We start from the raw sequence: 26,225 nt of genomic DNA, 5'->3' as shown, positions 1-26,225 counted from the left end.
AATGTGATGCCTGGAACTGCTTCTCTGTGGTGAGGCCAAATGATTGTATAGCCCATGGGCTGGATGACCCCCACCCCTGTTCTAGAGGCACCTGCTTTCCTGGGCTCATGGCCCCTCCCTGACCTTCACAGCCAGCAGCGGGGCCTCCATAAATCTCTCTCTGGCTCCAGCTCTCCTGACTCCTCTTACTTTAAAGAACCTGTGATCACTTGGACGCACCCAGAAATCCGAGATCCTCTCCCCATCTCGAGATGCTTACCTCAGTCTTGTCCTTGAAGTCCCTCTGCCCCGTAAGTGACACATTTACAGGTTCCGGGGGTTAGGACGTGGCCATCTCTGGGGGCCGTTATCCTGCTGGCCGACCTGAAGGAGGGTCATATGCTAGCCATGTGGTAAGAGGGGCCACGGAGCCCGGGCCGCTCACCTGTGCTGTGTCTCTACCTGCAAGGAGCGGCTTCCCCTCAGCGCCTGCTAGGTCTTTACCTCGGGGGGCTCTGGCGGAGGGTTGGCTGTGGCCTTTTGTTCGGTTCAGCACCAGCTGCCTGGCGCATTGCATCCTTTGGGGCCAGGGTGCTAGTACCCGCGGCGCGTGGCAAACCCAAGACCACAGTGAGAAGCCGGGTGAGGCCCGGGAGCAGCCCCCCCGCCTGAGCTGCAGCCCTGAGACCGATGGGGCAGGTAGAGAGGTGGCACCGCCCGTCTCGGACACGAGCGGCGGGGAGGGGCCGCGGGGGAAAGCGACCGTTACCCTCCGATGTTTACTGGTTTCCTCCTTTTACTTTCGGGGGCGTGTGGGCGCCGTGAGCGATGGCTCCTGACACGCAAGCTGCCGGGTCCCACAGGCCCATTGTCAGGGTTAATAATGTCCTCAATATACTTACACTTTCCCCAAATGGTCCTCTTTCAATTATTTATGGCTGCGTTTGGGGCAGGTCACCGCACCCGGGCGAATCCGCAGCCGCCGGTGCATTTCTCATTCTAGACACATCCCAATGTTCCACACAAAGGGTATTATGAGGATTTTCCAGAAAGTCCCGAGTTCAGAGTTCTTGAGAAAAGTCGTTTCCTATCTCCAGAAGGAACACTGCCTCTGCCGATCGTCACGGCCGACCCGGGTCCCCTGTTTCTGCCGCTTGTGACGGGCTCAGTAGCCCTGACCTGGTGGGGAAGGTGGCTTCTTCAACAGCGGCCGAGAGGGCCTGCTCGTGGGGTCCTGCTGGGAGAGCAGGGAACCCGACGTGTGGACCTTGGAGGCTCAGGGGCCCCTGTCAAGCTCTGGCACGTCGTGGGGCAGGTGTCCTGGAGACGTCACACATGGGAGTTGGTCGCACGGCCGTCACCGCTCCCTCTTCCCTCCACCTGCTCCCTCGTCAAGGCTGAGAGTTGGGCACGGTCTGGGCCACTGAGGGACCAGATGGGAGTCCCAGCAAAATGGGAGAGGGCGGGGGGGAGGGAAAGAGAGAGACATGGACACAGAGAGAGACATGAAGACACACAGACTGACAAACAGAGATAGATAGAGGCAGAGGCCTGAGGCCCTTCGTTGGACGCTGTGACCAGGTTTGCCTCCAGCACCGCTCTGGCTCTTACCTAGCTGGGCCTGGTGGGGGGCAGGCGGCACAGTTAGGGTGCGGGGCCTCGAGGGGACAGTGCCGCCTTTAGGGTGGGTGGGGTGGAGGGGTCTGAATGCGATTCTTGATTCTTCCACTTTGGACAAGTTACTTCACCTCTAATAGCCTTGGTTTCCTGTCTGAAATGGGCATAGTGGCAGGAGGTAACCATGATGCTAGGTGCCCTGCTAACCAGTTTCTGCACATTGCCTCATTAGCTTCTCATGCCAGCACTGAAACGGGAGCCCTTGCTATCCCCATGGACAGACCAGGGCCTGAGCGCTGCTCAGGGCGCGCAGCAGGGAGCGCCAGGGAGGGACCCCGCGCAGGCCCCTCCATCCTGTCCTTGTCCCAACCGAGTCAGCAGTGCATGCGGAGCAGAAAGTGCTCGCAGTCAGCTCTGTCAGTACTGGGAGGGGGGAGAGTAGCAGCTTAGCAGAGGAGAGTGGAAAAGGGGCTCCGCTTTGTGGGGTGCACAAAGGGTCAGTCTCGGGGAGCTGTGTCGAGGGCACGCACGCGCCCAGCTGCTGGAAAGGAGCAGGGAGGCGGCAGAGCTCTGGACACCATCCAGTGCCGGGCTCCCAGCCACGATCGCGGTTCAGCTGGACCCGCTGGTCGCGGCCCCTGGAGTAGCTCCAAGTACAGGTGTCAGGGGTGCCGGCCTCCTGGTCCCCGGCCCAGCCTGGCGGGGGGCTTCCTGGAACCTAGGTTCATTTCACAGTTAACAAGGAGCATGCTAACCTTCCCGCCTCAAGCTCCCGCCTGTTGATGAGGGCGTTTCTCGGTCCTCAGCATTCTCCCCTTCCCCTGCCTTCGTTGGCCAGGCTGAGTGACAGCAGGGCCAGCTCGGGGGTGCTGGGTAAGTCTGTTCACAGGGACGCCAGGCCCGGAGCCGGTGCTTCCAGAAGGAAAGGCAGTCCAGAGAAACGAGTCATCTCCCAGATAGGTCGTCATCTCTGATGTTGAGGACTTTGTCCTTGAGCGGGAGCTCTCCTCTGGAGCTTGGGGAGCACGTGTTCTCCAGGCCCATTGGTGGGGTTTTTTTGGTTTTTTTTTTAATCTTCATCTGAGGATATTTTTTTCAGAGAGAGTGGAAGGGGGAGAGAGAGAGAGAGAAACATTGATGTGAGAGGGACACATCGACTGGTTGCCTTCCACACAGGCCCCAACTGGGGCCCGGGATCAAGCCTGCAACCCAGGTATGTGTGTGCCCTTGGCCAGAATCAAACCTGGGACCCTTCAGTCCACAGGCCAACACTTCAACCACTGAGCCAAACCGACCAGGGCTTTTCTTATTTTTTTTTCCCTCCAGGCCATTTGGAAGGCCTGACGTTCCCACAGACCAGCTGTGATACCTGAGGCCCCGACGGCCGTGGCCAGCCAGGTGCTCGTGGCTCCCGGCACAGCCTGTCCCCCAGTGATCAGAGAGCGTAGCAGAGAGTGGAGCACTTTGTAATAATCACATGCCTGTGAAGAGGACCTCGCACTGAGTGACTGGGAGGGGAAGGACTTTCTGAGAGCAGCCCGCCTGCCATCATTGGCTCTCAGAGGCCAGATCTCTCTCAGGGCAGCACCTCCTGTGCTGGGTCCCTGGGGGAGGACAGGGCCCTGCAGGTGGCACCACGGGGAGGGTAGGACCCTGCAGGTGGCACCACGGGGAGGACAGGACCCTGCAGGTAGCACCATGGGGAGGACAGGACCCTGCAAATGGCACCACGGGGAGCTGGGCAGGTGCCCTGCAGGTGGCACTACAGGGAGCGGGGCAGGTGCCCTGCAGGTGGCACTACAGGGAGCTGGGCAGGTGCCCTGCCCGGTGCTCACCCTCTGTCCTCCCCAGAAGGGGAGGAAGTGAGACACGGGAGGAGCGGCTGGTCTGGAAGCCTGAGCTCCAGCCTGTGGCTTTCCTGACTCGCCCCGCTACGCAGGGATGGCCCCGTCCGGGCCCCACCCGCCCGCCCGGCCTGGGAATGACCGAGAGGCCCAGGGCTGCTCCCAGTGCTCTGCACCCGCGAGCTTGGCAGCCGCGCTCGCCTTGCTGCCCTCTCCGTTTGGGGGAAACTGTATTACTCGTCCATGGCAACCAACACTCACTCAATTTTTGGCCTAATTATGTATCATTTTTACTATATTATGTACAAATGAGCTTGTCTCAGACCTGCCCGCTGCTTCCGAGGACGCCGGGGACAGAGGGCCCCTGCGTCACCCACCTCTGGTGCACGTCTGTTTTGTATTCGCCTTCCTGCCGTTTTTTCAGTGGTTTCTGGTTTGAATGGGTTTTTTCACTCTGGGTAAGTCCCACTATTTCAGGACATAAAGACCTAACTAGTACATGTATTCAACAGGGTTTTCAAAGTCTTGTTTTCTCTTCTTTAAAAAAAAAAAAAAATTGTTTTAGTAGGAAAAAAGCTTGGCCTGCTATTTTTATGCCCAAACTTGAGCCCAGCCTCAGCTCCTCACCTGGTTCTGTTGTGTACAACCCTTCGGTCCTGCCTGGCTCTGGAGCAGCCCGTTAAAACAGCAAACAGCCCCGGGTGAGTGTAAATGAGTGTAAAACGCCTTTTCAAAACCACGTAGAAAATGTAAGAAGCACTGCTCTAAATAAATCCACTTCTGGGCAAAACCCCTGCTGAAATGACTCTTTTAGGAGTTACATTGAGTTGCCCTGCGATGTCCTTTCTTCTCTACCTCCCGTCAGGAGTGTCTCTCCTGGAGGAAGAGGGTTGGTTCCACGTAGGACACGGCGGCCGTGCCGAGAAGAGGCAGGTTTCCAGCAGGACGTGTGTGTCTGAATATAGTTCACATCCCAACGATTTTAAGCAAGTTACCATTTTAGAAATCCCATTGTACAACTTACCCCGTTGTATCTGGAATTAGTTCACAGTTAGGGTGAAATAGAAGAATTACGTTGGAGAATTAATACAGGTTTAATTCTGTTTTTCCATACATTTACCTTTATAGAATTAGCTACACACGCCATAGGGAAAGTCCCTGCGTGGACTAAAGTGAAGCGTTACACTGGCCTGGAGACAGGGCTTGACCGGCCCCTGCCTGGCTCTGGTGTCGTCCCTCTCTGGTCGCCTTCAGTCGTCCTCCTGCCGCGGGACAGGCTGCCTCTTTCTGGGCAGCCAGGGCTCTCCGGCCTGACCGCCGCCTGCCTCCCTGTGCGGTGGTGCCGAGTCGCGGTCCCTTCCCTCGACTTCCTGTGGTCCGTGCTGAGCTTGCCTGAGCCCATTAACCAACTCAGTCAGCTCACCCCATCGTTTCTGTTGGCTTGAAATTTTGAGAAAGGTCTCCCGGGTTTTTCTTCACTTGCTCGAAAGCCGTCCCGGCACCCAGAGCAGGGGGTCCACAGGGGTTTCCTTCATGAGGAAGTGAGCGGGGCGTTCTGGAGCCGTAACTGCTGAGTATCCAGAGACCCGTCACTGCCAGTCTCCTGGGAGGCGACTTTAGTTCTCGTGATTGTGCACGCGGGGGGAGTCCATCAGCGCTGACGTTGTCTGCCTTGAATTTGCTATTAAACGGAGAGACCTGCTGACCGGCGTGGCTCAGCGGTTGAGCATCAACTTATGAGCCAGGAGGTGACGGTTGGATTCCCGGTCAGGGCACATGCCCGGGTTTCGGGCTCGATCCCCAGCAAGGGACATGCAGGAGGCAGCTGATTGATGTGATGTTTCTCTCTCATGGATGTTTCCCTCTCTCTCTCTCCCTCTCCCTCTCCCTTCCTCTCTCTCTAAAATCAATACAAAACATTTAAAAAACAAACAGCAACAACAATGAAAACAGAGAGGCCTGAGGTCCAGATTATACTCAAAACCCTGAACCTTGAAACCAAACCATTCATTCAGAAGTTGTTTCATTAAAATGGAGCATGTTTTAAGTGGGTTTTATTTCTTAAGGGCTTAACAAGTGTTCTGCATTTTTCTGCACTGGGTTTTTCCAAACGTCCTTGGATGTCTGTTGAAACTGATCAGCTGCCGCTTTAGCATTTGCGACAGTAAGTCCTCAGACCCAGTTCTGGTTGCCTGCTGTATGGGCCACGTCCTGTGTTGTGTTAGGGAACCTTCACTGAACGTTTATCATAATCTACACGGCAGTGCGCGTGTTACCCTCCGGTTTGTGCTAAGAGTGTCCAAGGTCAGGGTGCTTACTGATGACAAGGAAACGTACCTCTTCCTGAAAGTCAGGAAACCTGGGGACCCCCCGACGCCTGCCTGTGGCCCGCACCACTCTTAATAAGGGGAAGCTACTGAAGGGTTTCCTGTGACTTCTCGTGGTTTTTAACTCCTCCAGATCTAAGCCCCGTGGGACAGGCATTGTGCACCTGGCTCAGGTGTGAGTCAGGCCTGGGGACTCGGATGGTGCATGAGTCAGTCGGGAGGACAGTTGCTGGCTCTGTTTCCATGGCAGTTAGGTGAACACATACCCTGCTTTTCCTGCCTGGTCTTGAGCACCGCCGAGGCGCACACGGGCTGTTTCCATCCGCCATAAACCTTGCGCTTGTAGAATTAAAGTCGGTGTCAGCCTCTGAAAGCAGGTGCTCTGGGTGGCGCGGGGCACGCTTGGTCCCTTCAGGCGTGGCAGGGAGCTCACTGTGGATCCCAGCTGGGCACCCCCACCCCTCCCAGCCCCATACACCATGTGCATAAGCCCCTTCCAGGGGTGTCTCCCATCCGTGCCGATGGTCGAAGACCCCGGGTAGCTGCTCTGAGGTTCCATCTTTGACGAATCCAGGCCCCGCTTTCCTGAGCTTGGTACACTTTACCCATATCAGACTAAGTCTTGTATTTACTTTTTTCTTACATTCTTTATTATCATCCCATGGAGTTAGAAGCTAGAATTATAAGATTTCATTTTGAAAATTAGAATTAAGATGGGAAAGACTAAGAAAACCTTATATAAAACCATACATACATTTATTTTAATAAAGTCAAAATAAGGGGAAATCTCTCTGGCTCTAATGTTATAATTTTGCTGTACAGTCTGTGTACGTTTTAAATTAGTACCTTGGAATTATGTTATAATAAAGCCACAAGTTCATATTATGGGCAAAGAATTAAACTTTGCTCCTGTAATCACTTAGCTTGCCCTTGTGTTCACTTTGAGAATTGTTATTCTGATAACAAAAGCGATGTTTATTGTGGGAAAATGGGAAATGCTTCACAACACAGAAGGCAAAAGCAAAACCTTTATAATCTTTCCACTCAGAGCTGACCACTCTAACATTTTGTGTCTACACATACATATTGAAACACTCATATAATGTTATTTTTCTATGCGCAGAGGACACATGCTTTTTTATTATCTTTACCCCCAATAAACGGCATTGCCCGTGCCGTCGTGGATCTGTCTCGGGATGCCTTTCACTCTGGTAACAGAAACCCTAACTTAGGCAAGCTGATGAAGGACCTGAGCTGGTCGAGCAGGACGCCCGGGGACAGGAAGGAGAGGAGGACGGTCCACCCACTCTGCCGGGTGGTCAAGGTCAAGGACCCAGGCCCTTTCCGGTCTCGCTGCCCTGCCTCTGACATTGCCAGCCTCACGCGAAGGCCGTTCCCCTCCCACCCTGAGCCTCGGGACAGTGCGTTTCCTCCTTCATGGCTGGAGGGGAGAAAGCCCGAGCCCAGCGGGGACTGGGCGTCCTGCCCTTTGGTCTGATGAGACGAACCTGGCTGTGGCCCCGGAGCAGGGAAGTCACCAGCACCCGCCCCAGTGATGGCCTCCACGGGGCCTCCTCCACTCGTCCTGGGCGAGAGGGCTGGGACGGACCGGGTGCTGCCGGTTCCCCAGGGGAACCGCCGCTCCGAAAGGGGGAGACTCGGAGGACATCGGGCGCCGGCTCCGGCCCCAGGGACCGACTGTTCTCACTGGATAGCCTGTGAACATACTGAGGGTCGCCCGAAGGACCACTTGGCTCACTTTCTCAGCATCGCCTCCAGCTCGGCTCCCACCTGGTGTGACTGCTCCAGTTCCGTCCCTCCTCCTGCCTTTGCCTACCCGCTGCCTCCCTCGGGGCTCCCACGGAGGGTGGCTCCCAGCCCCGGGACAGCATGTTTCCTGGCCGGCGTCCAGCAGAACTGAGGGGCTCTGTCTCCAAGCCTGGTCCCCCCGTGGGTCCAGTTGGGCCAGCTTTGGTCCATGCCGATTCCTTGGTGTCTTGAACGTGGCTGGGCACCTTTACTGTCCTCTGAGGACCAGCGTCTGAACCTGGAGCTGGGCATGTGGCTGGATCCCTCACACCCACGGCCACCTGGGGAAGGGGTGGGCCCCACAGCAAGAGCGGGGTCTGATCCGAAAGAAGACTCAGAGAGGGGCCCTTGGTTCCCACTGCGCTGCCTTTAAAAAGTGTTCCTTCATCAGTTATGAGAATTTGAAATTGAGATGAATGCTGTCAGATATTTTCATTTTCATTTAAAAATCAGGTTGTGGGGTTTTTTTATAGGAACATTGTGTTCAGAAAGAGTTCGATAGGGAAACAGATGAGTTTTCTAGGGAACTGATCCTTATTAATCTAATGGTCTCCCAAGTTTGGGCATTTCTGTGATGTGTTTTTGGCAGTAGATAAGTTTTCTTCATGAGTTTTAACTTAAACTAGTACAGAAATTAAAAACTAAAAGAAAAAATGAGTTTAAAGATATAAATGACAATAAATGTAAAATTTAACACTTTTATTCCTTATGTACTTTTTTTATTTTTCAATACTCTTGAAACAGTGCCATACAATATAGAGAATTAACAGGCATTTTTGGAGGATGCTTCTGAGAAAGAATAGGCACATTTGAAATCACTGTGGCAAAAATCAGATGTTAAAGCAAAAAGTTACTGTTTTTAAATTGTACTATTAAATGTGTAACTTCATGCGTAATAAATATTCATATTTAATTTTAGGTGCCAATGTAACATATACTAAAGTAAAATGGGATAATTTTTATGGTTCTCTAAAGGAATCTATAAAGGAGTCATAAATATTGTAGTAAAACTTCTTAAAAATGTTTTTATGGGACTAAAAATTGAAAACTTCCTAATAGAGACATTTTCTTAAATGAGAAACGAGGCAAGTTAGTCACAGGGACCTGAAACTGTAATACATCCTATGGAAACCCTGAGTAAGCAGTAACTGCTTGAGATAATTTTATATAACGTGCGAAAATCAAGGTGTTTTGGAAAAGCTTTCCGAAAGGGAGCGGGAAGGAGAAGGTGATGATACTGCAGTTCCCCCCGAGAGGTTTTTCTGTTCTGTTACCAGAGCAGAGATCTCAGTTTACCTGGAGCCGGAGGGGCCTGACTGTCTGGGATTTAAGAACAAACAGCCGTTCTCTGTGGGGAAGCACAGTGGCGAGGGGACCGCTGACCCCAGGCGGCCAGGACGTCTCCAGGGGTTTGGAAATAAGACCACGGACTGAAGGTGTCTTCCCCGCAAAACCCAGTGCGCCAGCCAGAGTGGGCTCAGCCTCACCTTTGTGTTTTTGTTTTCAACAAATTCTGCTTTTCCCACCTCCTTAACCAGCAAAAGGGACACAGAATCCCAGTAAGAGCAAAGGGTGCTGGGACACCCACTTTCACTCAGAGCGGCCTGGGTTCATGGACGCTGTATCTGTAGTATTTTTCTCATATTTTTATTTACTTATTTACTTATTTTTAACCCTCACCCGAGGGTACTTTTCCCATTGCTTTTCAGAGAGAGTGGAAGGGAGAGAGAGAAACATCGATGTGAGAGAGACACATTGATTGGTTGCCTCCTGCATGCGCCCAACCAGGGATGGAGCCTGCGACCCAGCTACGTGCCCTGGGCCGGAATCAAACCCGGGACCCTTCAGTCCTCAGGTCGACATCCTAACCACTGGGCCAAACTGGCCAGGGCGTCTTCTATTATTTATTTTATTTTATTTTATTTTATTTTATTTTTTATTTTATTTTATTTTATTTTATATTTTATTTTATTTTAAATATATTTTTAAGACTTCAGAGAGAAGAAAGGAGAGGGAGGGAGAGAGACAGAAACATCAGTGATGAGAGAGTCATTGATCGGCTGCCTCCTGCACGCCCCCGACTGGGAATTGAGCCCGCATCCTGGGCATGTGCCCTGACCGGGAATCGAACCCTGATCGCCTGATCCTAGGTCGACGCTCAACCGCTGAGCCACGCCCGGCCGGGCAGGGCGTCTTCTTTTAAATGCGCTACCTGGTGAGAGTCCGTGTGGTGCGGTTGGCAGAGCACCAGGGGCCATGCCAGAGACCTATTCCTCCCTCCCGTGAGTCAAATGTGTCTGAGAGTCCTTGTCGCAGTAGAATTGGGATATCGGAGAAGGGGTCAGGGATGATTGACAGCTTGCCCTTCTAGGACGTGGCGGGTGGTATAGGTGAAGGGCATGGGGCCACCTGGAGGTGAGAAGTGCCACCCCCACCACCGTTTCCCTGAAGTCAGACTGTGGGTTCGTGTCCACCCTTCCAGGTCCTTCTTGACCTTAAAAGCCCCCGGGACATTCCTTTACAGCTGGCCTGTACGTTGATGTGTCTTATGAGTAAGAGGTTCCTCAGCGTGGCCCTGACGCTGTCCCTTCTCTGACGCAGAGCCATCACACTGGACAATCAGCTGGTGATCCTGGCGGCGACAGCGGGGGACGAGGGGACGTACTACGCACAGGCCGTCAACGAGAGGAACGGCGAGAACAAGACGAGCCCGCCCATCCGCCTGAGCGTCACGGGTGAGTTCCAGACCCCAGCGCTCCTTCCGAGAGGGGGAGTCAGGTGTAAGGAAGGACCGCAGTCCCCAGGGCACTGTGCAGGAGTCTCCTCCCGCGAGTGCCCTGCTTGTGGTTAACTGTCGGCCAGATGTCAGTGGCTGCTTTCTTTGCAGTGATAGGCAGAGAATGTGAATGGAACTCATTTTCCAAGTTTTATTTGTTTGGGGGATTTAAACATGACTTTGCTTTTGTGCGCTGTGAATGGGAACTGTTTCTAACAGCAAAAGCTCTTTTGAAACTCACAGGAGTTGTATTCGTGAGTCTTATTGGAGGCTAGGCACAGGCGACGTTCTTTTAATTTAGTAATAAAATCCTTGAGAAAATATTTATACTACTATAATTGTGTTCAGAGTAGCAGCGTTTCTGAAGCATGATCAGCCGGTCGTTTTTTTGCACCTGACTTAAGTGAATCGGGTAAAGAATCCACACAAGTCAGTTACGTGTTCAGTTTATTTAAGGACATTCTGGTTTGAGGAAGCGTAGTTCAAATGTCTGGCCTTGAGAGAAGGCTCCGGAAACTCTACGACAAGAGTTCTTTGCTGAGGAAGGGGAATGACCAGCAGCGGGGATCCTGAACGTAGGAGACGAGTGTGCAGGTCAGAGGTGCCGCCTGATGTTGGCCGGGTGACACTGTGTGGTGTGAGGTCGGGGATGATGCTGTTGAGAAAATGCAGCGGGAAGGGCTGTGGTAGGTTTCACAATATTATGACCACATCATTCAACAGTGAATTAAATGGGTCTGTCTGGGTACCGATAAATTTCATCTTTTCAAAAACAGACCCCTTCAGGTGGTCTGAAACGTTTTGTTTCGCACCTGGGATGGGATCCTAGTGTTTGCTCCTCGGGGTCCTTGGGGGTCGCAGTGGCTTCGAGTGGGGTTTTCCGAGTGGACATTTGTAGCAGACCCTGGGGCAGGAGACGGAGCTACCTGAGTGCTGTTGTGTGCCCACGCGGTCCTGGCAGGGCTCCTACGTGGCCATCGTCCTGCCACCAGCTCCTCAGTTCCGTGGAAGGACTAAGTCCTGATCCCAGACCATGGGCTGAGCGCGGAGCTGGCCGTCGGCGGGGCCTTTTCGGTGCCGCGGAGAGTTCTGTCTGGGCCAGGCACCGGGCCGCAGGTCCAGGCAGCAGGTGACGTGCCCCTGTGTAGAGGACCCTCTGAGTCAGGACCAAAGTAGAAGTGGATGATTTATCAAGATCTTTTCCATGCTGATGGTGAAGGATGGAAATTGCATATTTTCAAATAGGTCGTGATTGCTTTTATGATCTTCAAGTCCTACCATTATTCTGGCCAGCAAGTCTGACTCAGCACTGACCTGTCATACACACCCCGGGGTAACCAACATAGGGCAAGCTGGTGAGACTGAGTCAGAACAGGGACGTCGGCCTTGGGCTGCCGGAAGCACAGCTGTCCTGGCTGACATGATGCTGACGTGGGGAAGTTACGCGCCAGCCTGTGTGGAGGCGCGTCCGACACGCCTAGGCCACGAGGCCGTGCAGGACGCGGCTCAGGGGGGACCGACCCGCAGGCTGCCTGCGAAGCAACAGCATGGCGGCAGGTAATTGGAATATGCAAATTCTTTCAATAGTTTCAGTTTCCACTCCAACCAAGAAGCGTGCTGGAAGCAGCTCATGAATATTATAATTAACTGCCTTGTATTTCAATCCCTTGTCTCTTATCTTTCGGTTGGCGCCAGGCGAAATGTGTAGGGAGAGAGATACAGGGAGGCTGACGGTGCGGACGGACTTGTTCCACATCTGCGGGGGAACCTGCGTTTCGTTCCCCTACAGGGCCTTTGCTTCCTGTCGGGACGGGTGCGCTGTGAGAAGCAGGGAGTCGAGGAAGCAGCCTTCTTTTAATTCTTAGGAGAACCTCCTGTTGACATACTGGATTTAGCTAAACATGAAATGGCACCAATTATGCGTTTCTCACAAAAAGTTCTGTTTTAAAAACCTCTAAAGGTCAGAGGTCTCGATACATCCGCAGAAAACCCCAGAACTGTGTGTTTAAGTCTTGCTCCCTTCCCGACCCCCGGGAGGGCTGTACCAGGCCGTCTGCAGGCCAGGGCCTGAGACTCGGGGGGCCTGAGACTCGGGGGGCACGCGCCTGCCCAGGTTCCCAGGAGCTGGGCCTGCTCCAGACCCCGCACGCTGGGCGCAGGTGCGGCGCGCGTGAGACGCAGACGTCTTTTCATCTGAGGGAGACGGTGAGCAGGAAGCACCGCACAAGATTGATGAATATTTTTAAAAACTTGCCAGCCAGCGTTTCTGAGGAATCAAAAGATATTACAGCCAATTATCATTTAACAGAGATAAATTTGTCCCCGGACCCAGGAGATTAAAGTGGGGAACCATTGTGCAGTGAACGCGACCGGGCTGTGAGGTACTAGAAATGAAATTCCCGGCGGGTTGCACCGTAATTAATTTAAAACTGGAGAGCCGTGGGCCCCGCTCCTGTTTCCTGTCGCAGTAGCACAGCGTCCCCCCTGCAGGGCCGGCCCTGCGCAGACGTGGGGTAGCTCCCCGTGGAGTAGCGCCAGGGGCGGCCTCGCCTCAGAGCAGCTCCGTGCGTGGCGGGCTCGCGCCCAGCGCCAGGAGGAAGCCGAGTGTTTCCCCAGCACCCGTGTACCGAGGGTCCAGAGCCTCACCACCTTTTCAGTTGCTAAACACAGGGTGTCCCCAAAAAACCTGTGCGCACTTTGGCTATGAAGCCAGAGTTTATTAACACAGTTCATTTTCAAAATGAAGTGAGTCGTCAGCTGCTAAAGTGCGCACACATTTTGGGGGGACCCCTGTATTTTGGCTGCACTCGAGGCTGATGGGAAGCAAAAGATAAAGAGGATTTAGAAAAAAAATAAGTAATTTTTAAACGCATGGCAATCAGAAGTGAGGCGCTGCCCTGTGCGTGTCCGCGGGCGGCACTCCCGCCCTGACCGTCTCTGCCCCTCCGTGGGGCTGAGAAGATGCAGGAGCCCTGGCGGGCGCGGCGCAGGCTCCATTCGCAGTCGGGCGCGCAGCTCTGTTGCAGGTTCCATCCCTGGCCCCAGTCGGGCGAGTATGGGAGGCACCCAGTCGGTGTGTCTCTCACATCGGTGTCTCTCTCCCTCTCCCCCTTCCACTCTCTCTGAAAAGCAGTGGAAAAAACATCCTCGGGTGAGAATTAAGAAAAAAATGAAGCTAAGTGACAGCGTGGTCCGCACAGATCACCCCGTCAGGAAGCAGGCGCCTGCCGCACGCACCTCTCCCCCGCGCCCCGGGAAAGCTGGCTGCCAGCTCGCTGGGTTCGCTTTGAAGTTTCCCTGGGACGCGAAGCCAGCAGATGTTAAGGACACAGGTGGGACTGCTGGAGCGTCCGGCATGAATTTTTCATGGCTGGCTCCCGCAGCTCAGACGCTCGCCAGGGAAGGAAGCGCGGGCCGGCCTCGGCCGAGAGCAGACACTTCCATCCGAGGTCAGACCAGGCAGGCTTCACACACCTGCCAACCTGTTGTCGGTTCCGCTTTGAAGATCTTGCATCGAGTTAACTCTGGTGGGTCAGGTCTTCCGAGCCGAATCCAGGTGCGAATGAGAGTTTCTTCTTAAGAGAAGAAAAAAGGTAGAGTTGGGAGACGAGAGCTCTGAAAGGTGGTTAATCAATTATTGTTTAAATACCGTTGTGCGCGCCCCAGGCACTCATCAGCTCCGACCCAACATTCACAGTGTCCAGTGTAATGAGATTCTCTCCTGGGGATGAAGCCGAGATTAAAAAAGAAATGACTGCCTCTCTCCTGCCTATTATTTCCACCTTTCATTTAATGTCTCCTCTTCAAACAACACTGCAGATGAGATATCATTCCCACCGATCCTCCAGGCTGACAAGCCCTTGCTTTTAATTCCGGGACCACTTAACATTCTTTGTCCTCTGTGATGCTAATTTAACTGCAGACCTCAGGTACGTTCATCGGTTGAGAGTGGATTCCTGAGGACGCTGCCGGGCACAGTCATCGGAGAGGACCCCGGGAGACAAGGCTTCCGTGCGCCCCGTTCAAGCCCAGCTCACTCTCTTTCTGCCTTCTCGTTAAAGAGAGGGGCAGGCACCAGCCTTTCTTTCCACTGTTCCCCGCAAGGGCTGGTTCCCGAAGCAGTCGGCACGGTTGAGCCATTGAGAACAACCAGTCTGGAGACAGCGTCCGTACCACAAATGACCAGCTTAGATCCAGCTGTGGCTCCGTGGGTTACATGGGACGCGACTCCCGGACCGTGGGAAGCATAACAGAAAATGTGCCCAACAGCCGAGTGATCAGCTTGACCCCCCGGGTGGCGAGGCTGCTGGGTGGGGCTGTGGAGGGCCGGGGGGCACCTTGGCCCGGCCGGGACAGAAGGACGCCCAGGCTGTGGTCTCGCCGGCCAGCACGTCCCGGCGTCCAGCGCACCGTGGCACACTTAGTCACGTGTACATTGTAAGATGCAGCCGTCGGGCACAGGAGGAAGGTGGGAGCCACGGTGTCGCCGGTGTCCCGCTGGTCATGACTGTTTCATTCCATCTTTATTTAGCTCAGGTCTCACGGCACAGTATACGTTTAGCAAACGGAAGTCCGTTTTACTTGTCCTAATGTTTAGATTTGGGCAAACTCTTACGGCACTGATCACAGAGAATTGTTTGTCCCGGTCAGGCAGCCGATGATGGGCACATGGTGACAGCGCCGCTTGCCCTGCGTCCGAGCCTGATCGGAGCAGCTGAGCTCCGTGGTCTCTCCCCGGGAGCGCTTGTACCCAGCCGTCTGCTCTGCGAGGGGTCGCTCAGTCAGAGCTAAACACGGATCCGGGAACCCCCCCGCCGGGCGGAGGTGAGACCGCCGCCCTTGGGAAGTTCTGGGAGCAGACAGACATATGAAGGCCAGCCGTCCCCGCCTTGAAAATGAGAACTTTGGGATCTCCCCTCGGACCGTCCACACCCTGTGTTGGACCTGCCACCTCCTGACAGCTGCTCCGCACAACAGCCGTAAAGACGAGTGTTCCTCTTGTGGTTTCAGTTCCGAAACAAATAAAAGTGCCCCCGATGTTTTGTTTCTGAGCAGGCATATATGGCCTGGAATGAGGTCTAGGAGATTCTCCAGAGACTTCAGTTAAAAAGAAAAAAAGACCAAGGCAATTACAGATAAACGAAGCCATAATCCTCTCCCACCCACAAGACAAAACTGGGTTGTTTCTGTTGCCTGTGGGTCTTCACCACCGCGCTCCCGTCTCTCCTCATCCAGCTCTCTCTCCCCCTGCGACTTATCGCAGCCTAATCTCACCCTTGGTAAATCTTAGGGAAAGGGGCTAAACTCTAAGTTGTGATTTGCCCTCGACTTTTGAACCAGTTTGGGAGTCTGATATCCCCAGTCTCCCAAAGCAGCCATCTGCACGTTGGGCTGAGTGCCCCTCGGGGGGCACACAGGTTTCCCGGGTGAGCAGCCCCATGTGATTCCCAGGGACCTGTCTCCAGGTGCCAGCCTGTGTTCCTTCTAAAACCACATCTGCCGGGGATGCCCGAGTTTCGGGGTGCTTCTCACCGCAGCCCCCTCCTTGGCCTGTCCCACTCACTGAATCTTCAGTACAGACAGAATCTGAGAATACAAGCATCCCGGTGCCGAACAAGGGGTGATTCTGAGAATCTGAGCAGAGGTGAGGAAGCAAAGTGCCCTGATAAATAAGTCATTTCATAATCAGGCGTTTTCAGTTCCTTGCATCTACACAACAAGACAGGACCAAATGCAACATCATCGGCCATTTACTACAAATGATATTTGATGGTCGCTGACTGCGGCAGGAAGGCCACTGGCTCTCAGAACAGGAAGACACTCCAGCCCCTCTGCAGGTTGGGGCCAGGTGACTAACTCCAATCAGTGACGTGTGAGTGGATTGAAGTGTGTCACCTCTAGTCCATGCATCTAAGAGCCAGCATGTCACCTCATGACCCACTGTGACCATGAGACAGGTGGTGACGGCAGAGCCCTGAGGGAGCTGCCCAGGGCCTGGAATTAGCATGTGGAGGGGACAGCCTGGCAGATGGGGCTTCCTGCAAGCAGGAGGTAAACCCTGTGCACTGAGCACCAAGGGCCTCGGGGTTTATTCATTACTGGAACAAACAGTCTGTTCTAACTGATGAATTACCGTGTGACTTGGGTATACCCAGGAGTTTAAAGAATCAAGAGCAATTTCTATAACAAAATTCCTTTCATTCCCATCTACTCTCCTATGACCAGGATTTCACAGCAGTTACATCTATAAAGCGGAAACTAGTGTTCGAGGCACAGGAAACCTCGCGACCCATGGGGAGAGGCATTTCCAGTGGTTTTTAAATTCCGAGTATAATGTTCATCCGAATTTGTTATACATGTATTTGTTTTTATTGAGTGTGGATAATAATTGTAGTAATAACTCAATCCAAGAGAAAAAAAATGTTCATACCCCAGAGGCGCATGGTTGCTGAGGAAATTTTAATTTATATACATATTTTTGAGAGGGTATAATAGGGTGGTCAGTAAAATACTTTGAATCATTAAATATAATAAATCCGGGAAGAATTTCGTGAGAGGAGTCGAATGAGGCCCCGGTCTGGGAGGAAGATGACGGAACTGTATAGTTTCTGGTTAAAACTCAGAGCTCGTCCACGCGCTTTTGGAAAGGGTGACGCTGGGTATTAAATATTTAAACTCCTTTGGATACACAGAAAGGAGCACCGAGTAGCTTTATTTTATTAAAACGTACTCGAATGTTGATGTATTACAATACACTAGAAATCCTATTTTGCAGACCTGCAAACCTGTGTTGGAAAACCTTTACATATCAACTTCCACTGTGGGGACGCGTAGTTTTACACACGTCACTTAGGTGATGTAGGAGCAGACACTGCCCCCGCTCTGTCAGATTCGACGATAATTGATAAATACGCGAACTCTTCAGTGGTTCCCGAGGGCCTGGAGGAGTGGGGCGCTGACCTTCCCCAAGCACCAGCCGGGCGCTTCAAGAGCGTTTTCCTCCTGCTCCACAGCGGCCCCTGACTTTAGTGATCAGCCCCATCTCAGAGCTGAGAGCGGAGGCCCCAGGAAGTTAACACATTGACCAAAACCACAGGAATACTGCTGGCAATTGGGATTCAAGGCAAGGCTGGTTTGACCCCCAGAGCCCTGGTTTCCCCTGTAAAAAGGAAACAGCGTCTGTCCCGAAGCTGGGTGTGCTCTTGATGTCAGCGTGTGTCCAAGGGAGGGGAGCCCGTGGAGAAGCCGGTCTCAGGGGCAGTGCACCCACCGAGTCCACCCTCCCCTTGGACTGGAGACTCTGAGCTCTTCCACTCTCAGACCTCAGAACTCAGCACTGTTTTAAACAGGGAGAGCTCCTGTTTCGATGCCAGAACCACTCCTAATAAACATTCAATCTGGGTAGAGCGGGGTGCTATCTGTGCGGAGGCAGCTCGAGGCCGGCACCCTTCTGCAGCCAGCTGAGGGGAGGTTGTGGGTGAGGCCACGCTCACGTGAGCACAGGCTTGCGTGGGCTGGGGCCGTGGAGGTGGGGCCGGAGGAGTGCTTGCCGCCGGAACACCGTAGTGCTCCGCTACAGCGCATACCCGTTGTTATCAATGATGCATTAGGCACCGTGTAGGCCATTCGGAAAGACGTGGTCTGTCCTGGTCGGGTCACAAGACGGACGTGCACAGCTGCCCCCCTCCTTTCCAGGTGTTACCATTGACCCCTTGTGGCAAGTTTGAACAGTGAGTGGGTCACACCCACGGGAAGGGGAGCAGTCACCAAGCAGCCTGCTTAGATTCTGTAAATGAACCACGCGTGCATTTGCTTCTCAATTATGTATGATTATTTAAGGGCGCAAATTAGCATTGGGTAGTAATCTGCCTAATCAGATTTTTCACAAACTCCTCCACAAAGTGTAACTTTAATAATTTCTCCAAGCCACCCCCCCCTCCAGCCCCCTTATTAAATGTACTGATTTAAGCATTATATTCAGAGACTTAAACGTGGGAGTCTTTTCATTGTAGGAGTTCTAGGCCTGTGACTAGACGTAGCGCCAGTGATTCTTGCTGTTGACTCTGGGGCCTCATTTCTCAACCTTGCCTGGCAGCCGCTTCCTGAATTCAATTAGCTGAGAATTTAAGGTCATTTCATTGTAGGCTCAAGGTATGTAAACATCACATTTCAAAATTTCTATTGAGAGCGGCTCGACATTGTGAGTTACTCACACAGTGAGTACCTCCCCAGCGCTGAACACTCTGGATGTCCCACTCTCATCGTAGCATTTGTCCGCCTCCCTGTCGCTGTGATTGATGTGAGCAGAGAGGACGTTCTGAGGGCGCAGGCGGGGGCACAGGACACTGAGTTCCCCTGTGATCACGGTGTGAACTCTGCATCCTTCGTGGCGCATCCCTGGCTGGCCCTAGGCTGAGATGAGACCACAGCACCAGCTGTCAGTTGTAAACATAGTTTTCTTGGAAAAACGGCACGTAAAGCTGAACACAAACAATGAGTGTGGCCAGTCCTCTCTCCTCGGCACTTAGCTCCTTTCTGGGCTAACCCGTTGCGGCCCTGCCTCTTCCCAGGTTCCTTCTACACCGACGGCTTCTGCGTTCTGAAGCTGCTACTTAAAACCACCTGCTCAGTGTCGCTTCCTTCAGAATTTCCGAGGTTTTCGGACTCTAGGTTGCAGATTACGTATATTGCAAAATTGTTCTCACTGTTTAACGTCCTGCTGGAGGGTCTCGATCTGGTTGCCACTTGCATGCAGGTGGCCTGGCCCATGGTCACCTTTGGTACCAGCTCAGGTCCCGTTTCCTTGTAGCGTTTTATGCTGGTCACTAAAGATGATATTCTCTGGCTCTTGTCGAGGCAGTTACAGCAGGTAATTAAAACCATAGACCTTTACGGCAGGGCTGAGAATATCAAGTCAGCCCAGAGAAGATCAGATAAAGTGTCTGTTAACGCGAAAGGCCACCAGCTCCCCCGAAGGCCGCGGCCGAATCCAGAACGAGGGCACTCCCCCCACTGCTTTGTCAAGGGCACTATGTAGCTGAGATATAAAAAATGGAATTTATATCAGAAATAACAGGAGTCTGAAATGTATCTTCACATCCACACTCCTCCTGTGTGTCCTAATTAGCGAGCACTTCACGGCAGTCTCGGCCGCGGACTCTGTGTCGTCTCAGGCAGTCACTTTGCCTGGACCCTCTCTCCCTTTCCCATCTTCAGGAACACCCTCCCGGGCACAGACCAGCTCCTACCTCAGAGCCTCAGGTGGCTCTGTACCAGGCGGAGCAGGTCCCTGGAGGGCTTGGGAAATGACTGCCCATTGTCACTGGACCTGCCGTTTTCCCTGGAATACCTGGCAGGTGTGGCTTTTTAAGGTGGATTCCAAAGATGATGCTTTTATACAGTTTTATAGAGTCATAAAAATGTGCACGGGGGCCCTGGCCAGTGTTGCTCAGTGGTAAGAGCATCCCCTTTGCAGACTGAAGGGTCGAGGGTTCGATCCCCGGCCCTGGTCGTGGCGCATGTGGAAGGCAACCAATTGATGTGCCTCTCTCACATCAGTCTATTTCTCTCTCTCCCCCTCTCCCTACCTTCCATATTCTTTAAAAATCAATGGAAAAATATCCTTGGGTGAGAATTAAAAACAACAGAAATGTGAGCTGAGTTTTCTGGGTCACCTTGGTCGTAGGACTGAGCGTGTGGAGTCCGGAGGCCAGCCTGTGTAAGTTTCCCGGGGAGCAGGATGCAGCCAGGGCCCAGGGGTGCAGGGACTCAAGTGAGACTCCGAAAGAGCACCCGTTTCCCCGTGTGGGTCCCCCGCGTGCACGTGGGAGCAGGCTTTGGGACTGAGAGGAGATAAGGGGGTCTCATGGCCCCCCGGCTGGCCCCGCGGGTCGTGTCCGTGCGTGCGCCTGTTTTGCTGGTAACGGATGCTGCTGAGCTGCAGCCCACCCGGGACCGCGCCCCACGCCAAGCGGCGCCCCTCCCTGTCACTGAACACCGGCGCGCACGCTCATGTCTCCCTTCAGGATGTCACTCTGCGGTCCCTTCAGTTTGGGGTGGAATCGCAGGAGGGTGTGACCTGTTTGGGGAGGTTTCCAGCTCCGGTCTCTAGCATGAACGTCTCCCTCTGTCCCTCAGACTGTGGCTCGTACCCTAATTAGTCAGGACGACGTAGCGGGGAAACCGCATGCTCAGGGCTGACCTGATCACGAGCTCCTCTGAGTGACGTGGCTTCTCATTTCTTCAGCACATGTGAGAAAACTCCTCCTGAGTTGGGAAATGCTCTAAAAAATTATGCAGAATGTTACCATCAGAAAGACATATAAAATGAATAGGCAATATTTCGAGCCTTTCATTTCTTTGTTCATTTTAGTTACAGCATTAAAAATGACAGGGAGCGTGTTCTTGATAAAAAACGAGGCTGTGGTTCTAATTTCCTGGGCCCTGTGCCGGCATGAAGGTCAGCTGGTCACGTCCACCCTTAATCTGCACCTGAGTGACGGATATCAGGCCATTGTCCCCGCCGGCTTCTGCTCTGATTGCTGGGTGCCCTGCCGTGTCGGTCACGAAATATTTTGCATATCACCGGAGCCTGGGAGAACACTGAGTGCACTTCCCGTCACTGCTGTCTGGGTCCCCTCCGCACCACGCACCCCTGTGTGTACCCCGCATGGCTGTCTGTCTGAAGGAAACAGTGGGTTTCCCGTGGCCTTAGAGTCCGCCTGTCTCATTTTTGGCCCCAGGTGTGTACCATTTATCTCATTAAGAGATGCATGTCCAAGAAAATTTTACTTTTATGTTCAGTGTTTGTCTGCGTTTGCACTGATGCACGTTGGTTTGATTATTAATTATTTTAATAATTACAATGGATACCCAACCAAGAACTTTTTTAACATTTGGAGTTTTAGAGTCATAAGAGTTTGAAAATAAAATGAATGAAATACCTATCCTTTCTTGCATAGAGAAGTGGGTACAGCCGTGGAAGACTTTCAGGAATAATATATGTTGCAGTAAATAAAATCCTGCACATGGTTGACGGAGGGAAAGAAGTGAGTAGAATGTCGTTATTAAAAAGGAGGTTTTTATAGGAATGACGGTTGGTAGCAAATCACAATGGTACCCAGGTCCCTTTGGATACATTTAAAAGTGATCTAAAGTTTTACTTAAAATGCACTAGAAATTAAAAGTAAATGTTGAAATATAAACTTAAAATATGTGAGGGAGATGTAGTTTTTTTTCAGAATTGTTTTATGGGCTGTAACAAACAGAAATACATTGAGACCATGTGCAGTTAAACTGGAAGTGAAAGGCATATGCCAGTAGAAGCAGGGAAGGAGTGGGGAGGGGAGGCAAGAACCCCAGACCTGGCCTGCCTGGGCGCTGGGACAGGGAAGTAGGGAGGTCAGACCGCCAAAGGGCAAATCCCGAAAAATCTGAAAAAGTGCTGGGCCAATACATTTAGCCATAATCTTAGGAAAAGTGACAAAGTGGAATAAAAGTACTTTAAGTATGGGCCACTGTTTCTCTCCCCGGGTGCCATGAAAATCACTGGCTGTGCAGGACGTTGTCAGAGGCATCAGGTGATTGTGATGTACAGACAGGGCTGCGGATTTTGGGGCTAAACTGAGAGCATGGTCCCTGGCCCAGCGATGCGGGTCATCGGGGAGCTTGTTAGGAGTGCGGAACTCGGGCTCCGGCTCCATCTTAGCAGGATGCGCGGGTGACTCATACACGCAGTAAAGCCTGAGGAAACGGACGTCTCCCGGCCCCCGGTGACGCCAGCGCTGCTGGCTGGAAAGCGAGCTCCAGAGCGTAGCTGCTCACAGTGGGGTTCGGGGCGGGCCACAGCATCCGCATCAGCTGGACGCTGCCAGAACACAGGTTTCCACGGCACCCCCCAGACCAATCCACAGACTCTGGGCGTGGGGTCCAGGAATCTGTTTCAACAGGCTCTCTGGGCAACTCTAGTGTGCGATAAAATCCGAGAACGATGCTCTGGAGAGAATCCACGGGGCCCTCAGACAGCTTTCAGCCCAGTGCATTCACAGAGCTGGCTAGGGGCTTAGCAGCTGCAGCCCAGGTGAGTGAGAGTCACTGCTGAGACTGTCATCCCAGGCTCCGTTTCCAGGCGGGATCACCTGCGTGCACGGCCCGGCCAGTGTTCTACAGGCCTGCTGGGCTGTGCCTCCCTCCTTCCCTGCACCACAGGCCTGTGCAGCCTTGGGAACACTGCCTGCAGCCATTACCGGGTGGCACAGAGGCTGCCAGTTTTGGGGCAAGGGGCCATGCCAAGAGAGGGCTATCCAGTAGATCTAGGTGCACATGTCCCAGTGGCTTCATCATTGGATCCAGCAGACCTGATGGAGCCAGGGCCTGTCAGTCTCCAGATCATGAGGGTCGTGAGTGGAAGTGGCGCATTGAGGCTGAGCCCAGACAGATACAGAAAACAGGAATAAACTACATGAAAGGGGAACCCGGACTCCCTGTCACCACCTCTCTACTCTGACCCTCTCCTACGTCTCAGGACTGTAGCCTCAGTGGGCAGGGCTCTCACAGCCAACTGACAAAGGAGCGGAGAGCTGGGGACTGATTCCTAGGTGGTCAGACCACCTTGGCTGGTGCTGGAATGGGCCTGCACAATACACCCCGGGGGATGCTCCTAGAGACTACAGTGAAGGGGAGAGCAGAGCTGCAGGCAGACTCCATCGCGTGTGCCCGCTGACCCGGCTCTGGGCACAAGCCTCCTTCCCTAACCCAGGCTCTGCTATCCAGAGCTAACTGCTCCAGGAGACAGTGCCTCCCTGGGGTACACAGGGTACCCTGGGCTGTGCTGGCGTGGGCACTGGATGCTGACGGGCACTGGATGCTGACGGCCATGAGGAGCTGGGGCCACTGCTGCACCATGGGGACGGAGGAATCCGAACCCAGGAGACTCACCGGCATGTCCCCCAGGCTGCCACACCCAATAATAGGAGACAGTGGTCAGTTTAGCAGCTGGAAAAGCAACTAAACTCTTGGAGGAAGGTCTAGGTCACTCCAGCAGAGTGGCCACCCAGACCAGTGTACTGGCCAAGGGCGAGGGAACCACACCCCTGCTCCCCTCATTCTCCCTCGCTGGAGTTCACCCCTGATACAAGTAGGACTGAGCCTGTATAGCAAAGAGAGCGTGGGTCACCCAGAAATCTCCCCTGAGTGAGCGAGTGAGTGAGTGAGTCCAGCGTGGACCAAACTCGTGTCCTTGGGAAGGAGTCTCAGGTGAACACAGTCAAGGACAGCAGGGCAGCCCCACACCCTTCGCTGTTTAGTGAGGACGCACTGGCACCTGCTTTAGCCCCTCGGTCAGCTTGGACCTAGGAGAACACAGGCCTCATGAGCAGCCTGTGGGTCCCTAATGACAGAGGAATGTGTGTAGCTCAGGGCCGCAGGGCCTCCCCCCTGCTCGGGCCTCCCTGCATGCTGGACGTTAGCTAAGCTGCACCTGACCTCCAGTCCGAGCATGGAGCCCAGTGCCAGCCCAAAACGGGAAACCAGGACTCTCCCCTCCACTTCTGGTAACTTCCAGCTCAGAACTCTCCACAGAGTGGCCCCCGTGGCTCTGTGCTCCAACCAGGTGGAATATTCCGGCTTCTGATTATCTTTTATGACCGCGGATGGGATGTGATTTATTAACTTTGTCTCTAGTTATAAAAAAAAAAAAAAAGCACTTTCATTTGGAGAAGAAATTGTTAAAATCCTATCACCTGCAAAATAGGCCTGGGCTCTTTTTTCTTCGAATTAACTATAATCAACCTGTTTTCAATGGGTGATATTCCTTCATTAGTTTTAATTCACTTTTTAGCACATCTGGTTTTTTCATTCATAATGCTTTTGATGAAAATTAATTAGTTTCTTTTAGAGCTGAGACAATATTATCGCGGGGAACTCAGACATTGTTGTACAAAGGATCTCATTCTGGAGCCGGCTGGGACTTGGCCTAAGTGGGTGTCATAGAGACTCCCCTGTGAAAAGCCGGGGCCTCAGCCTCCTGTCCGCGGGGATCTGGACCTCGGCCTCCTGTCCGCGGGGATCTGGACCTCGGCCTCCTGTCCGCGGGGATCTGGGCCTCGGCCTCCTGTCCGCGGGGATCTGGGCCTCGGCTTCCTGTCCGCGGGGATCTGGGCCTCGGCCTCCTGTCCGCGGGGATCTGGGCCTCGGCCTCCTGTCTGCGGGGATCTGGGCCTCGGCCTCCTGTCTGCGGGGATCTGGCCTCGGCTTCCTGTCTGCGGGGATCTGGGCCTCCGTTCCTCCTTTGTAAAATGAGGGGTTTGAACCAGGTCTCATGAGTCCAACGAAACTAAAACTTATATAGAACAGATATGTGAAGTGTGTATCCAAAGGTTTATATAAACGTTGTACCGATCAAACATTTCCTTGGCCCAGTACAGGACTCATCAAAACGCTGCCCGTAAAGGCCCAGGGAAGAGGGAGGCGGCCCTCACGGAGGGCAGGAGATGGAGGGGCCCCGCCCACCCCAGACCCTCCTGCCTCGTGGGAGTGCGTCTGCCGTCAGACAGACACGGGGACAGGGTGCGTAACAGGGCCCGAAATGTAGACAGTGAGGCTTGCTTTAATCACCATTGTCTTCATTATTAATTATTAAGTGAAGTGATATTTATTGTCTTCATTATTGTATGCTATTGTTTTATTAGTGGTAAAAACAAGATAATTTTTATAAAATTTCTAAAAATCCTGTTCTTGTCCAAACCTGATGAACCCACTGAAAAAAATCCCATGAGGGCATTATCAGTAATTCAGCATTATTCAGTACATGTTGGAGATTTCACTTGTGAGAGTGAAAATTATCGTTTTATTAAAATGCATTTAAAGCTTATTAAAGGCAGGCAACGATGCTATCTGCCCCGAATAATGAGCTTTTGGGAGACAGTGTCTCTCTTGAAGATATGAGATAGCCTTTTTTATTAATTGAATAATTTGGTGATATTACCATTTTAATGAAGGAATTATTCTATTTTCATATTTATTAAGAAACTGATATTTAATTTCTGCTTCATGTTCATAATGTTATAAGTATTTAACATATTTTAAATCTCAATTAAAACTAATTTATACTCATGTTTCCATGAAGGTAGCAGCCTACTATGAGCTTTTGTGTTCCGTGTGTATGTTCTTGCTACGTTTTGAAAGTGCTGACCCCAAGGGAATAGTGATCTAGATAAGAGATGTCTTTGATGAGGGGCCTTGGCAGGCACAGGCGCCCTGAGGCCGTGCACTCTCACGGGAGACTTGGAGGTGAGGCTCGCGGGGTCAGGCGGTGTGGCGCGTGGCTCGACGGGCAAGCTGAGCTCACGCCGGCCGCCCGCAGCGCCCCCTCGTAGGCAGCCCTGTGAACTCGCGAAGCGGCCTCTGGAAAGGGACCGGACGCTGAAGCTAACCGGCTGCGCAGCTGCAGACACCCCGGAGGGTTATCAGATCACTCGGCCCGCGGACGAAGCGGCGCCCGACGCACTCCGACGAACGAGAGCGCTATTCCTGGCCGAGGCCTGTGTGAAGCGTGCTTGAAGCTGCGCCGTGCTGCGCGCCTGCTCGTGGCGCTGGAGCTGAGTCCACCTGGTGAACAGAGCGGGAAGGAGGGCCGCTCTCCGCAGGGCGCTTTTGTAGACAGCAAATGGGAGGACAGTCCCCACGGCCAGCGCCCGCCCCTCGTGTTCTTCCTGAGCCGTGTCCAGCGGGTGGCTCTGCCCTTCTCTCGGGGTGACGTAGGCCGGTGTGACGTGCCCATTCCAGAGGCTCGGGCTGTGCCCTGTAGAAGCCTGAGCTGGCCGGCCCGGCGTGGGGGGTGAGGTCGGAAGGGCAGCTCGCCGCGGGGGGTGGGGT

General features: G+C 53.1%; 1 protein-coding gene across 1 annotated transcript in view; it reads left to right on the top strand.

The window, feature by feature from the left end:
- SDK1 (sidekick cell adhesion molecule 1) overlaps nucleotides 1-26,225 on the top strand; it is a 323,826-nt gene that overhangs the window by 104,087 nt on the left and 193,514 nt on the right. The window contains exon 4 of the mRNA XM_087817025.1: nucleotides 10,178-10,311. Within this exon, the coding sequence (XP_087673151.1) occupies nucleotides 10,178-10,311 (134 nt within the window). The remainder of the gene's footprint in view (nucleotides 1-10,177; nucleotides 10,312-26,225) is intronic.

The sequence above is a fragment of the Miniopterus natalensis genome, chromosome 4 (assembly GCF_054644295.1).
Source record: "Miniopterus natalensis isolate mMinNat1 chromosome 4, mMinNat1.hap1, whole genome shotgun sequence".
Taxonomy (NCBI): domain Eukaryota; kingdom Metazoa; phylum Chordata; class Mammalia; order Chiroptera; family Miniopteridae; genus Miniopterus; species Miniopterus natalensis.
The sequence above is the reverse complement of the archived record's forward strand: the minus strand, read 5'-3'. Positions and strand labels throughout refer to the sequence as shown.